The sequence below is a fragment of the Berghia stephanieae genome, chromosome 4 (genome assembly GCF_034508935.2).
Source record: "Berghia stephanieae isolate SIO BIC M18660-M18661 chromosome 4, UCSD_Bste_1.3, whole genome shotgun sequence".
Classification (NCBI taxonomy): Eukaryota; Metazoa; Mollusca; class Gastropoda; order Nudibranchia; family Aeolidiidae; genus Berghia; species Berghia stephanieae.
The window spans coordinates 33,581,114-33,596,113 of NC_088363.1; the positions used below are offsets into that span (position 1 = coordinate 33,581,114).

The window sequence follows — 15,000 nt, forward strand, 5'->3', positions numbered from 1 at the left end:
AAATTAATGAACACAGTTTGCTGATATCACCAAAAAAAAAAACCCTAACCAAAAACAGTTATTGAGCAATCATTACCAAAAGACTAAAAACAATTTGATTGAAATTTTTTTTTACAATTTCAGATTCGTCGAAGGAGACTTGCTCGACTTCAAGCAAGCATCCCATCACAACCTTCTCAGTCAGCAGCTAACGGTGATAATGCATCTAAGAATATTTCAGTTCCTGCAGATTCTGAAGTGGAATTATCCAAAGGGGAGACATGTATGATGGATTCTTTATCACCCAAACTTGATCCTTTTTTTTTTTTCAATTGCTTTATACTTTTAGTCAGGAGGATAACTGAACAACAATGCGTATAACTTTCTCTGTGTAAAATTCTCTAACTTATTATAAAGTAACGTTCACTAGAGGAGTTTTAAATTAAAAAAATAAGACCAATACAAGAAAAATATTCCTCATAAATTGAACAGTCAGATCTTTTTGAAACAAAAAGTGTATGGTCTCTTGATCGTTTTGAATTTCTTATTTAGCGAGAGTTCAAGAATTTAAGACGTGTTTTTGACGTATAAATGAATGTTGTGTAATGCAATGAGATGTGTGTATTAGGGTGACTGTGTTTAATTATTCTTATTACTTGCTCTTTTTAAAGGCACTTTAGGGATTTACTCCTATCGAAGCAGACTTGTAAAATGATTGATAATTGTCAGATTTTTGACAATATCACCACAATCTTTTTACACTTTCACTGTCATTGTGCACTTTACTTGAGCATAATGGCTTGAAACATGGATGTCATACATTCAGTGAAAATAATTTCAGACAATTTCATCCGTTGCTACTTACAGTCTGTCCTATTTGTCTTTAATCCTTGATAGGTATGATACATAAAACAACTTCCTCAAATGAATAAAATACATAAAAGGGAATGGAAAAGGCTTAAAAACTTCTTCAGCTGTTATCATGGTTCTCAATTTTCAGTATATTTACTGAATTCAATATATTAAAAAACCTCAGTATATTTTCCAATCCTGCTGAACGGAAAAAAAGTAAGAACTGAATGTCTTTTTACTGGAGTTCGACGTTCAGATAGTGGTTGTAAAAGTTCAGCAAATTTTTGTTCCTGAATTGTCAACCCTGTGTTATGGAGGTTTACTGATTTGACTTTTACTGTCATGATCTACCAAGACATGACATAATATTGCATTACCATCTTAATTATTTTTGTTGTTTGCTGAAGAGGTATTTTGGAGGTACCATGTCACAATATTTTTTCCCTTTTGTTTTTTTTTGAAGCTATCATATATTTTTTTGTGCGTTCATTGCCTTTAACCAGATCTGCCTCCTTGAAAATTCAAAAAAATTAGTAAGTTTAGGAGATAAGAATTGTAGTTGCTTTAGTTAGCTAAAAATAAAGAATCTACCCTCATATGGATTAAATAACTCAAAATCCTAAAAATTATGTCGTATGGCATCAACGCTCATTTTCAATGATTTTTTTTAGCATTAAAAGATGCACGTGAAGTTCTGAAATTGCATACCTGCCGAATCTTAGGAATTTTTCGTAGTTTTACTGATTTGAGACAAATTTCATGGTCAAATACGAAATTTTATGGAAAATTACGAATTATTAATTCTTAGTAATACATAATAATAATAATAATAATAATAATAATAATAATAATAATAATAATAATAATAATAATAAGAACAACAACCACTAATACTAATTATACTAATACTACTACAGTGGAACCTCCCGATTACGACACCTCCGAACAGCGACAACCTCCTGATAACGGCATTGACCCGTGGTCCCAATTATTTTTCTATTTAAGATCAGTAAAAAAAACTTCCAAATAACGGCGAACTTGTTGATAAAACCTCTGAATAACGACATCATTTTGGCGATTTTCGGCAGTTTTCGTAGATATCTGATACTAAAAATAACGAGTATGAGTACTCAAAGTTTATAAAAACGATTCCTGCTTGAACCAAGGAGAACGCAGCTTTTGAAACCAATGAGAACACAGCTTTTTTGACGAATCTTGGCTGATATGCATTAATAAAAACCAAGGTATAAATGTAAGTGTAAGCAAGTAAACAAAAAATCTTGGAAAATGTGATTTTATGTGGTGATAGTAGTAGTAGTAGTAGTAATAGTAGTAATAATAATAATAGTAGTATAGTAGTAGTTCTAGTAGTGTTTTTGTGGGAGTAGGAAGAGGATGAGGAATTTTATCTAACTCACAGCGTCCGAATTACCTGTTTTTGTTTGTTTTAAAGGGTTTTACAGCGCTTGTGACACATCTATGTCATATCAGTGCCAGTAAAAAGGAAGAAAATTGGAGAGTAAAAAGCATTCTAGATTTACAATTGAAATGACATAAGAAAAGGTAAGACAAAGGGGAATGGTCTAAATAGGGAACAGATGTAGATTATAGGAGCACACTATCAGTGTACTCAGTTCAGATCACCTAAAAGTCTCAATCAGACACACGCACAAGAACCCTCTAAGAGGAATACACTACAATGTTTTGTTTGTTTTGTCAATGTTAATAAAAACTGGTCCCGCGGGCCTTACCACGCCCACTTTGTCCGCCATCTTGGAAACCTCTAAATAACGACTTAAAAACTCGGTCCCGTGGCATGTCGTTATCGGGAGGTTCCACTGTACTATAATAATAATAATATTGTGGTTGTTTCGTACACAATTTCAGTATCTACTGTAAGTTTTATCTCTTGGATTGAGAGGATCATAGCTGTTTTCAAAAAAATTTTTCTATATGAATTCTGATTCTTATTAGCAAGTTATCCTTTCTTAAAAAAATATAGCATTGTGGAGAACATTGTGCTTATTTGAATCAATAAAAAAATTGATACGGCGCACAACTCTATTGAAAGATTTGAAAATTAGAAATGTATTTTTTACAGATAGATAAACAGATAACTTGATTTCCTTTTATAATTTAAAGTCAGTTTGAAAGTTCGTTGAGTCAAACAGATATCATAAAATATGTACCGACGACACTAAGAAACTCCTCAAAATAGACTAATTTTTACACTGTAAAAAGTTGTCAGTTTGCATCATCTATTTATGACATCAAGTATTATTATTACTTCCGTTGTGTTGTTGATTTAGCGGTGATCAGTGTTATGTTCTAATTGCGTGTATGTTTGTATGTGTGCGTGTGTGTGTGTGGGTGTTGGCATTTTTCAGCAAATGGTGGCATTCATAGTGATATTATTCACTTGATCACATGAAGATATTCGGATTTACACAAATTTTAAACAAGTTTCACCGATTAACAACGTCAACTAATATTACTACTGATATTACGGTCGTTTTTATGCTATCGATGTGATAATTATTGCCCTGGGAAATATTTAGTTAAACGTTGTCGTCAAACTGTCAATTGTATCTGTCTAGCTTCTAGCCCGAACAAACTTGATATTTTTGGCGTCTGCTTCCGATTTTCATTTGACCTCACATAAGTTAGGTAAAGGGGAGACATTCCGAAAGTTCCTACATCCCCAGTATTCTTTCAATTTGTATTTTCACCGTTGATCTTTTGTCAGGCGTTTATTTATTCAATTTGTCACCATATAGATTTGTGAGGATATTTTTTTTCTATTAGGGTTAGTCATAAGTCTTAGTAAAGGTGCGAGGGGGGAGACATTCCGAAAGCTCCTAAATCAGTATTCTTTCAATTTGTATTTTCACCGTAGATATTTTGTCAGGCGTTTATTTATTCAATTTGTCATTATATAGAAGCATTTCTAAAACTCTAGAACAAACCTTGATAGATTTGTGAAAGTTTAAAATCTCCTAATTTGACCATTGTTTTGATTCTCGGCCGCGATTTTAATTTGTGAAGTATTGAAAGGTAGTGCAAAGCAGTCTGGGAGTGTTTTTTTTTTTCTATTAGGGTTAGTCATAATGCTAGAGTGTTTATTTTCCTATTAGGGTTAGTTAAAGGTACTCTGGGTTTTACTTTTTCTTGGGTTAGTTGAGGGAATATTATTTAAGTTGTTTCCCTTTGTAGGAGCTTTCGGAAGGATTCCCAAGTCAAGCGTGGTAAAGACTTGTGACTTATTGATATTGATATCTACTGACTGATAAACTAAAATCATGCCGAATAAAGCATGGCAGTGACGACGAGCACATCGATTAAAGTGTGCATCTAATCGTAATCAAGGTAATCAAGAACATGATTCAGGCAATATTGAATGAAAATAGTTCTTTCCCCGCGAAATTGCGGGCTTTTTACTAGTACAATAAAAGATTTCAATTTCTACTTTGCGTTAATTTTACACAATTACTGACTCATCATAATTCCACCATGTTTTTACAGCTATGGACACTGCTACTCCTATGGATGATGGGGCCCATAGAAATACACAAGGATCATCATCATTGGAATCGGACAAGGGGTAAGTCTTGCATCCGGCGACTGATTTTAACACTTTATTATTATTATTAATATTGTACATACATCAACATCATTCATTCCGTAATGATGTTATGTCATCATCTATTTACACAACTCAAGGTACACAAGATTAGACCATTGCTAACATGGATACCCCCCCCCCCCCCCCCCCCACACACACACACACACAATACCCCTTTATAGCATCTGCTGCGCCTTTATCTCTGGAGACGTCAGTTCTACTGCTACTACTACTACTACTACTTACTACTTACTACTTACTACTACTACTTTTATAAAATCTCAAATAAGCTTCTAGGCAAAGAGATCAAAACAAGCCTGCCACACCACACTGACGACAAGCAACTCGCGGACTGCTTTGTAGAGTATTTCATGAATAAAATAACAACGATACGGAGTGAACTTGACACAGACGAAACAGAAGCAGAATATACCTCTTTTTATGGTGAACCCTTAACATCTTTCAAAGAAATTTCAATAAATGACACAAAGAAAACGATTCTCTCTAGTCCTAGCAAATCATGTAGGCTCGACCCTTTACCAACATCCCTTTTGAAGGAGTGTATTGATGAACTTGCACCTTACATCACTGAATTGATTAATCAATCATTAAGGGAGGGAGTTGTTCCAGAAAGCTTCAAGAAAGCATTGGTGAAGCCATTGTTGAAGAAAGCGGGACTTGACAGTGATAATTTTAAAAACTTTAGGCCTGTATCAAATCTACCATTCATTTCCAAAATTCTAGAAAAGATTGTACTAAAACAACTTTCTTGTCACGTGAAACATAATAACCTCGATGAGTGCTTTCAATCGGCCTATCGGCAAAATCATAGCACAGAAACAGCATTGATGAGAATCACAAATGACTTGCTGCAAATTATTGATCAAGGAAAAACCACCATCCTTAGTCTTCTCGATCTTTCGGCGGCCTTTGACACCATCGACCATGCCATACTACTTCGAAGGCTACAAGTTACTTTCGGCATATTGGGCACTGCTCTAAACTGGTTTGCATCATATCTTACTCAAAGAACTCAATCAGTTTTAATTGGGGAAGTAACTTCGTCCGAGCGTGACCTTCATTTTAGAGTACCTCAAGGATCCGCTTTAGGTCCAGTCCTTTTTGTACTTTACACTTCCCCTGTTGTGAGAATCTTAGAGCAACATTCTCTCGCTTACCATATGTACGCCGACGATACCCAGATATATAGCATGTGTTTGCAATCCGATATAGTTTCAAAGATAACTGTTTACGAACAATGCATCAACCATGTGATGAGATGGATGTCTGCAAATAGATTAAAATTAAATGGCGACAAGACTGAAGCCTTATTCATTGCTAGTTCAACTAATAAGACAGATCCATTTACACTGGCACTGACAATCAACGATAATGATAAAATACAACTCACAACATCAGCAAAAAATCTCGGCATCACCCTGGAGAGTGATCTGTCTATGAACAAACATATTAACAATGTGAGAACAAGTGCTATCTGCATTCTAAGAAATATCAGAACAATCAGACCATTTATTAATAGGGAAACTTGCAACAAATTGGTAACATCTTTGATATTCCCGAAAATGGACTACTGCAATGCACTGTTTGTTGGTCTAACAAAGGACAAAATAAACAAACTCCAGAAAATACAGAACATGGCAGCCCGCGTTGTACTACAGAAAGACAGAAAAACTGCAGCTCCCGAATTACTACAGCAGCTGCATTGGCTGCCAGTGGACCAGCGGATTAAATATAAATCTTCAACTATCGTTTTCAAATGCCTGGAGGGCTCGTCACCAGCATATCTCTCAAACCTCGTTGAACGGTATAACCCACAGCGATCACTTCGATCAACGAACGACCTCAAATTGAAAACCCCCCGCTGTCGAGTGAAGGCTGGTGAACGCGCCTTTCAGCATTCTGGTCCAAGGTTGTGGAATTTACTACCACTAGAGATACGTTCTTCGTCTTCACTAGAGGAATTCAAGCGTCGATTGAAGACATTCTTATTCCGACAGGCTTTCTTTTGATTATGTGTATAATTAGCGTTGTTCGTGTACTGTGTTAGGGCTTCATTATTAAGTTAATCTTTGTTATGCGCCCAGAGCCCTCCTGATGAAGGGATGTTTGGCGCACTATAAATCTATACCATTATTATTATTATTACTTATACTACTACTACTACTACCACTTATACTACCAGGCGTGCCTACCCTCAATTTCAAATTATAGGGACATGTTAGAAATAAAACCTCAAATTTCCTATGATGGTGGTGGTGGAACTGCTGTTAAATGTGGTGATGGTGACCGCCATTGTCTGGTGGAGTGAGTGTTTATTTATTTTTTTTCTGATACAGACCAGTGATCCATTATGTTTATTCATTTAAAAAAATTCAGTGACATATCAAAATAGTTGACGTGATGTCAAATGGAAGACATGCAATCTGTGACCAATGAATTCATTAAGGTTTATTATGTAAAGGGGGGGCTGGGCGGATTCACCATTTAAAACATCTAAATGTCACAATAACATGTAAACAACTTGTTTACATGTTATTGTGACATTTAGATGTTTTGAATGGTGGGCTGTGGCGATACAATTGTTTACATGATATTGTACTCTTGGACGTTCCTGGTTTACACTTTTTTATTCTGCCCTGTTCAAGGACAGATTAATCAAAACAACCAATACTTAAAGCCTTAATCTTGCTATGAGACTTTTAGACCGTATTGGAGGTTATTGTAGAACGATCTTAAGTCTCAATGGGAAACTAGCTTAAGGTGTCCATCTGTTATTTATTTTCAAACCTGGTTGTTGGGCTATCTTGTGTTGACAACCCCTCTTGGTTGTTCTATGAATACTACTCACCATGGTTATATAACCCCATGGCAAGTCGCAAATCGTCACTTGCTATTCTTCACACAATACCGGGTTGGTTGTATGAGAAACCTCAGGGCTGGAAAATAGCAAGGTATAGTGCAGGTGAATGTGTAGCCTCACCAGTTCTAATCTATTGCTGTAACTGCTCTTTTGATGAATGAAAGGCAAGTATATATAATTGGATGAATTAAGGAAGGAATTGTTACCTGAAAAATGCAACAATAATATACTACCTATAAATATAAAGGGTTGATAAACACACACACACACACACGTACACATACATACACACACAAAAGCAAAGATGAGACATAAGTCGTGACAATGCTCCTGGGAAATGAGTTGCTCCATGCTTCATTCCCTCATGTATTCCCTCATCATTGAGCCAAATTTTCATGTCATACCTTACAAGTTAGCTGTTAGGTTTCCTTTTTATTACTAGGACTCGGCCAGGCACTCCTATACATCTGAGTCAAGTAGGCATTGCATTGCAAAGCAGCTTATCAAAGGACACTATGACAGGCCATAGTTTAACGGTCAATTTAACCTTTCCATCACTAAACACACTAACATTGGTACTATTGTAAACAATCCACCTTGCTGCTGATTCACAACGACACTGGGGCATGCACATGGGTCAAAGTCTGCGGTCTCCTCCCCCCCCCCCCCATCTCTCTCTCTCTCTCTCTCTCTCTCTCTCTCTCTCTCTCTCTCTCTCTCTCTCTCTCTCTCTCTCTCTCTCTCTCTCTCTCTCTCTCTCTCTCTCTCTCCTCTCTCTCTCTCCTCTCTCTCTCTCTCTCTCTCTCTCTCTCTCTCTCTCTCTCTCTCTCTCTCTCTCTCTCTCTCTCTCTCTCTCTCTCTCTCTCTCTCTCTCTCTCTCTCTCTCTCTCTCTCTCTCTCTCTCTCTCTCTCTCTCTCTCTCTCTCTCTCTCTCTCTCTCTCTCTCTCTCTCTCTCTCTCTCTCTCTCTCGAGACATGAAATTATATGCTATTTTTGCATTTGGTTTGAGTTTGACCGATGGACCCCTGGGTTCAACCAAGGGACTGGTTTTGTCTTGAAGGCTTTTTGTTTTGCTGGCTCAGTCCTGGCAGGCTTTTCAATTTTTCTAACTTTGACCCATGGGCATGCAGGCATTCCTACTGGCCCAGATTTGTCCTGGAAATTTGAAAAAAATAAGGACAGTACCGGAAAATACAGAAGTTTACTTTTTGTCCCGGAAATGATAAAATCGACCATTGTATTACAACTTGAAATTAAGAAGTTTATGCAATTATGAACTAGTGTGACATCATCATCATCATCATCATCATCATCATCATCATCATCATCATCATCATCATCATCCACAACTACAACCACCACCACCACATCATCATGAACCCCACCACCAAAACTACCACCACATCATCATCTTTACCACTACTACTACAACAACCACCTCTACCGTCACTACGACATCCACCACCACATCATCATCTCTACAGCCACCACCACCACATCTTCTCTACCACTACTACAACAACAACCACCACCACCACATCATCACCTTTACCATCACCATTACTCCAACAACCACCACCACATCATCATCATCTCTAGCACCACCACATCATCATCTTTACCACCACTACTACAACAACCCAACATCATCTCTACCACCAAAACTACAACAACAACCACCAACACATCATCATCTCTACCACTTCTACGACAACAACCACCACATCATCATCTCTACCACCACGACTAATACAACAACCACCACCTCATCATCATCTTTAACACCACTACTACAACAACCACCACCACATCCTCGTCTCTAAAATCATTACCACATCGTCAACACCACCATGACTACAACCACCACTATCACATCATCATTTCTACCATCACTACTATTACAACCACCACCACCACATCATCGTCCCTACAACCATTACGACAACATCCACCACTGCTACTACAACCACTCCCACCACCACCACCACATCATCAACAAATCATATAATTTAGAAATTGGTAAGCTATTCTCTATCATAATGGTTGGAGAAAATTTCCTCCTTTTTTTTTGTGGTCAGTTGTTCTCACCAGAACAACTGACCACAAAATTTTGATTCTGCCATTTTGCTGGACACCCTGAATGACCTAAATATGTCGCAAGCACCGTAAAAACAATTTAAAACTCTCATTCTATTGTTTCTATTTTTAGGGGCTCCCAAGGACAGTTGGACGTGGATTCAGGCATTGAGACAATGGAAGTGGATGAGCCAGAGCCAGCCAGAAAGAGGGTGAGTCTCATACGCTTTATTTGTCCACACTGAAATTGTGAACTTTCTTACTGTTGTAGCTGTCATGCTGAGTGGGTTATCTGGAAAAAAAAATCAAGTGATGTTGAGCATGATCAGTGATTGAAAAGGTTCCAGTGACAATGATCTCAAAGTACCCCAATAGTTTGCACTTGAAATCAACATCTGTTACTTATTTGAACTATTCCCCTTGTCTTACTTTTTATTGGATGCTTTAAAGTGTAAATCAAGAATTTATTTGACTATCCCATTTTCTACTTTTTTGCTTGTGCTGAAATAATCTAAAAGTGTTGCAAGTGCCATAAAACCTTTAAAAACTTAAATTTTAAAACTCGTGCCTTGGTTGGCTTTGGTTTTGATCAGCGCACGTTACAGTTACACAAAATGCCTGATCAATGGGAATGATCTGTATTCAATATCTCATTCAACCGAGTCATCAGTCACGCAGTATGTTTCTGTCAAAATTGGATCTTTCTTAATAAATGTAAATATAGTGCTGCGTTTATCAAGGTTATTAACAATGCTCATGGTCATGGACTAAATATATTGTTGGAAATCTTCTCATGATAATGGTCAATTTGGAAACATTTTCCTGTATGGTCAATCCGATTTTTATCATGATAATTCTTTTAGTAGTAACAGGTATTGTAAAAGTGCAAGTGATAACGACAATAATGCTGGGACTCCGAACAGGACGAAATGGAAATATGGTTTTATATTGGCCAATGATGGAACTAATTTCTTTTCATTTTTCACCCAGAACATAAGTATTGGTTCAGAAGCTACTGAAGACCAAGTGAAAAAGGCTTTGTGCCGGGTTTTCTCTGTGACATGGTGTGAGGAGTCAAGCCGAACCAATAAATTTCTACATCTTAAAGAGTTAGCAGAGATTGCAGCAACGTCAACCACAAGTAAGAATTTCATATCCTTATTCCTATACAGAACGGGCTTGATTTTATTCAAGGCTGGCATCATACCTTAACATTTACGAATTTTAGACAAATTTCATGGTCAATTACGAAAATACGAAATTGTGTTGAAAGTTACGCATTTTAATTCTCAGTAATACTTAAAGAATGATGATACCAAATAATTATAAGAATAATGATGGTCATGATAAGAACTCACCACCACCACTACTACTACTACTACTACTACTACTACTACTACTACTACTACTACTACTACTACTACTACTACTACTACTACTACTACTACTTATAACTACTACTACTACTACTACTACTACTACTACATACTACTACTACTACTACTACTAACTACTACTACTACACTACTACTACTACTACTACTACTACTATCTACTACTACTACTAACTACTACTACTACTATACTACTACTACTACTACTACTACTACTACTACTATACTACTACTACTACTACTACTACTACTACTACTACTACTACTACTACTACTACTACTACTATACTACTACTACTACTACTACTACTATCTACTACTACTACTACTACTACTAACTACTACTACTACTACTACTACTACTACTACTACTACTACTACTACTACTACTACTACTACTACTACTACTACTACTACTACTACTACTCTACTACTAACTACTACTAACTACTACTACTACACTATACTACTACTACTACTATACTACTACTATACTAAACTTACTAATACTACTACTACTACTACTACTTACTATACTACTATACTACTACTATACTTACTATATACTACTTATAATATCTTATATACTACATAATTATAATACTACATATAACTATGCATGATTATATAAATTAATTATTATTATTAATGTAATTATGGCGATGTAATGTTGAAGTGATCATCAATGTCCAATTGTGGTTGTTCTTATACGATTTCAGAAATTACCAATTTCCCTGCCAAATTACTAAAAATTGACATAGAAATTACTAATTTTGATTTTTCTATTTGGCAGGTGTGGTGTGAGTGTTTTTTTTTTTTGTAGAGCTTAGAGCCTACGATGGATTGAGTGCTATATAAGGCATGCTGTTATTATTATTATTATTATTTTTATTATTATAATAATAATAATAATAATAATTATTATTATTATTATTATTATTATTATTATTATTATTATTATTATTATTATTATTTTCATGACAATATTGTAATATTAAGCAGAATGATGAATACAGGATTATTTTTATCGCCTATCATTCTTTAGTAGGTCAATTATGATTATGTTTATCTATCTGTTAAGGCGAGTCAGATGTACGAGACCTCATCAGTCAGATGGTGATGGAGACTATCATTATTCTACAAGATACCAGCTCCTCTGCCACTTCTTCAGCTTCCCCTGGTGATGACTCATCCAATTTTGGGTAATTATTTTTATCAACATAATTTTTTTGATTAGCGAGTTATGGTCTATTTCATTATCATCCACAATGGTCACTACACATTGTATCTAATTAGTCTGTTCAAAGTGTATGACGGTATATTATATTATGCTACCACCCAATGTGTTGGCAGTATTAAGATGAGTGTGCTCTGTTTGCTACTTGCCCTTTGTAATTTTGGGAGTGTTTGTATGTTTATGTGTTTGCTCATGTTGTGATTGTTTGTGTGTGTGTTCGGGGGGGGGGGGGGGGGGGGGGGGGTGTGTGAGAGCACATGTGTGTACAGATAAGGGGGATGGGGAGGCTGGACTCCAGCTTTCTGGGGTAGGAATCCAGTCTTATTATCAGGGGCATATATTTTTTGCAGCGGTGCCCATGCCAATTACTTAATCGATATAAACAATTATATAAATATGTATATATTTTTGGTCCCAAAATGGACCAAATTCGTTTGTTTTTCCCTCAGATTCAGAATTTTAGCTGAATTTTAATGTGAAAATAATTATAGTATGGCTATTTATTCATTCATTTGATTGTGCCTTTTTTTTTTTTTTGGGAGGGAATAGGGTGAAAAATTATTGTTTAGAAAGTGACAATCCGTGGCAATGTGAATGGAAACCTTGCATTTTCGGTTAGTACAGATTTTTTTTTTCTGAAATAAGGATATATGAAATATTATATAGTCTAAAATATACAGATCTTTTGTTTGTTAACTGTGTCATGTGTGTATTATGATAATAATTTAAGTGTTTCACTTTTTGGAGGAATCCTGTGTCTTTGTTTTGGTTTTAAAATATTGTTTGTTTTTTTTTCTTTGGCATCTCAAAGTATGGCTAAATCTCTTTTTACTAGCGACGTTATGATCTTGAAATGTTACGAGCTTCAGAATACTCCTAAAAACTAAGTTAAAATTTCTCAGGTGTTGGTGTGGGAGTTCCTATATCAGTAACAGAGAATTTCCAAGCAAGGATGGTGCATCCCTCCCATCAACCCCTGAGTTTGTCTTCCTCCAGTATTTGACAGACTGTTATGATAGGGTGGCCATTGAAGAGAAGAATACACCAAAGGTAAGTAATGGATTCTAAATTGCCGGCATAATAATAATAATAATAATAATGATAAGAAGAACTGCTACTACTACTACTACTACTACTACTACTACTACTACTACTACTACTACTACTACTACTACTACTACTACTACTACTACTACTATTACTACTACTACTACTACTACTACTACAACTAAATGATGATAATAATGATAATAATAATAATAATAATGATGATAATGATGATGATATTGATAATATTAATAATAACTACAATAATAATAATGATGATTATGATGATGATATCCTGGTTTCTATAACGTGAAACATACAATAGCAATTGCATGCTACCCTTTGGCCTGGACACTAGTCTATCACAAAGTACTTTTCACAGGGCTGAGAATTTTCAACAACCACCACCATATCATCATCCCTACCACCACTACTACTACCTACAACCATCACTACATCATCTTCCCCACCACCACCACCACAGCTACAACCTCTACTACTACAATTACCACATCATCATTCCTACTACCAATACAACTATATCATCCACCACCACATCATCCCAACTATCACTACTACAACCACCACCACATCATCCCTACCACAATTATTACAACCATCACCACACCATCATTCCCAACACCTCTACAACTACAACCACCATATCATCATTCTTATCACGACCCTACTACAACCACCACCACATCATCCTCCCTACCACCACCTTTTCTTACTACAACAATATGTTGTAATTACACTTTCAACTTTTGAAATTCCTCCAAGTGGTGTCAGAAATTATTGCGAGACACATTTTGGATTGTATCTCAGTAAAATTTAATGAAATTCAAATTTATACGTTATTGTCGCAAAGATGGTTCTTGAACTATTCGCTGAAAAATTTCCTCCATTTTTGTGACCAGTCATTCTCATCCCTGAACCATCATGACATCATCACTCAACACCATCCCCACCACAACTACCACCACTACGACAGCAACTATCACACCATCATCAGTAATACCATCTCCATAAACCACATCATCACTGTCATCATTATAATCAGTACCACCTCTAGTGCAAGCACCACTATCACATCATCTGGTGGGGTCTTTTGACTTTCAAAGATCAGAGTTACTTTCTGTCTTTGTCTTGGCTCGGTCCTTTTCCTGGCCGGATTCATTGGCAGGGAGGGAATCAATTAAATGTATAGTCATGGTTTTTGGGAGATGATATATTTATCCTCGTAAATCATCTCTCTTTTGTGTGACGTTAGATTTGTTGTTTTAAATTTTGTATTTCTCTCACAAGGATTCTGTGCTTGTGTCCTGGTGAGACTTTTAGGTGACCCCAAACTAAGTACATTGATAGTTTGATCTTGGAGTCCGTTTGTGAGCCCTATTTGAACCTTTTCTCCAGTGCTTTTGATTTTTATTAAATCTTTAATTTTTTTACAGCCCCATTTCTATCTTTTAAGTGGCGCTGAAATGACCTACAAGTAAAAGTGAAACAAGCGTCGTAAAAACCCTTCGAACAAATAGCTCAAAAAAAACACACACACACACACACACACACACACACACACACACACTCACTCTCTCTCTTTCTCTCTCTCTCTCCCTCATCATCATCACTGCCACTACTACTACAACCACCTCCACCACATCATCATCATCACTATCATTACCACCACCACTACGACATTACCACAACACTATCACCATTAAAACAACAATCACAACCACATCCTTACCACCACTACTACAACCTCCTCCACCACATCATCATCATCATTATCATTACCACCACCACTATGACAGTATTACAACACTATCACCATTAAAACAACAATCACTACCACATCCTTAGCACCACTACTACAACTACAACCTCCTCCAACACAACAATATCACC

General features: G+C 36.2%; 1 protein-coding gene across 1 annotated transcript in view; it reads left to right on the forward strand.

Moving 5' to 3' along the window:
- LOC144970454 (ubiquitin conjugation factor E4 B-like) overlaps positions 1–15,000 on the forward strand; it is a 54,822-nt gene that overhangs the window by 1,429 nt on the left and 38,393 nt on the right. Inside the window, exons 2-7 of the mRNA XM_078910118.1 lie at positions 124–262; positions 4,354–4,432; positions 9,545–9,623; positions 10,402–10,552; positions 11,887–12,007; positions 12,945–13,092. Of these exons, the coding sequence (XP_078766244.1) occupies positions 124–262; positions 4,354–4,432; positions 9,545–9,623; positions 10,402–10,552; positions 11,887–12,007; positions 12,945–13,092 (717 nt within the window). The remainder of the gene's footprint in view (positions 1–123; positions 263–4,353; positions 4,433–9,544; positions 9,624–10,401; positions 10,553–11,886; positions 12,008–12,944; positions 13,093–15,000) is intronic.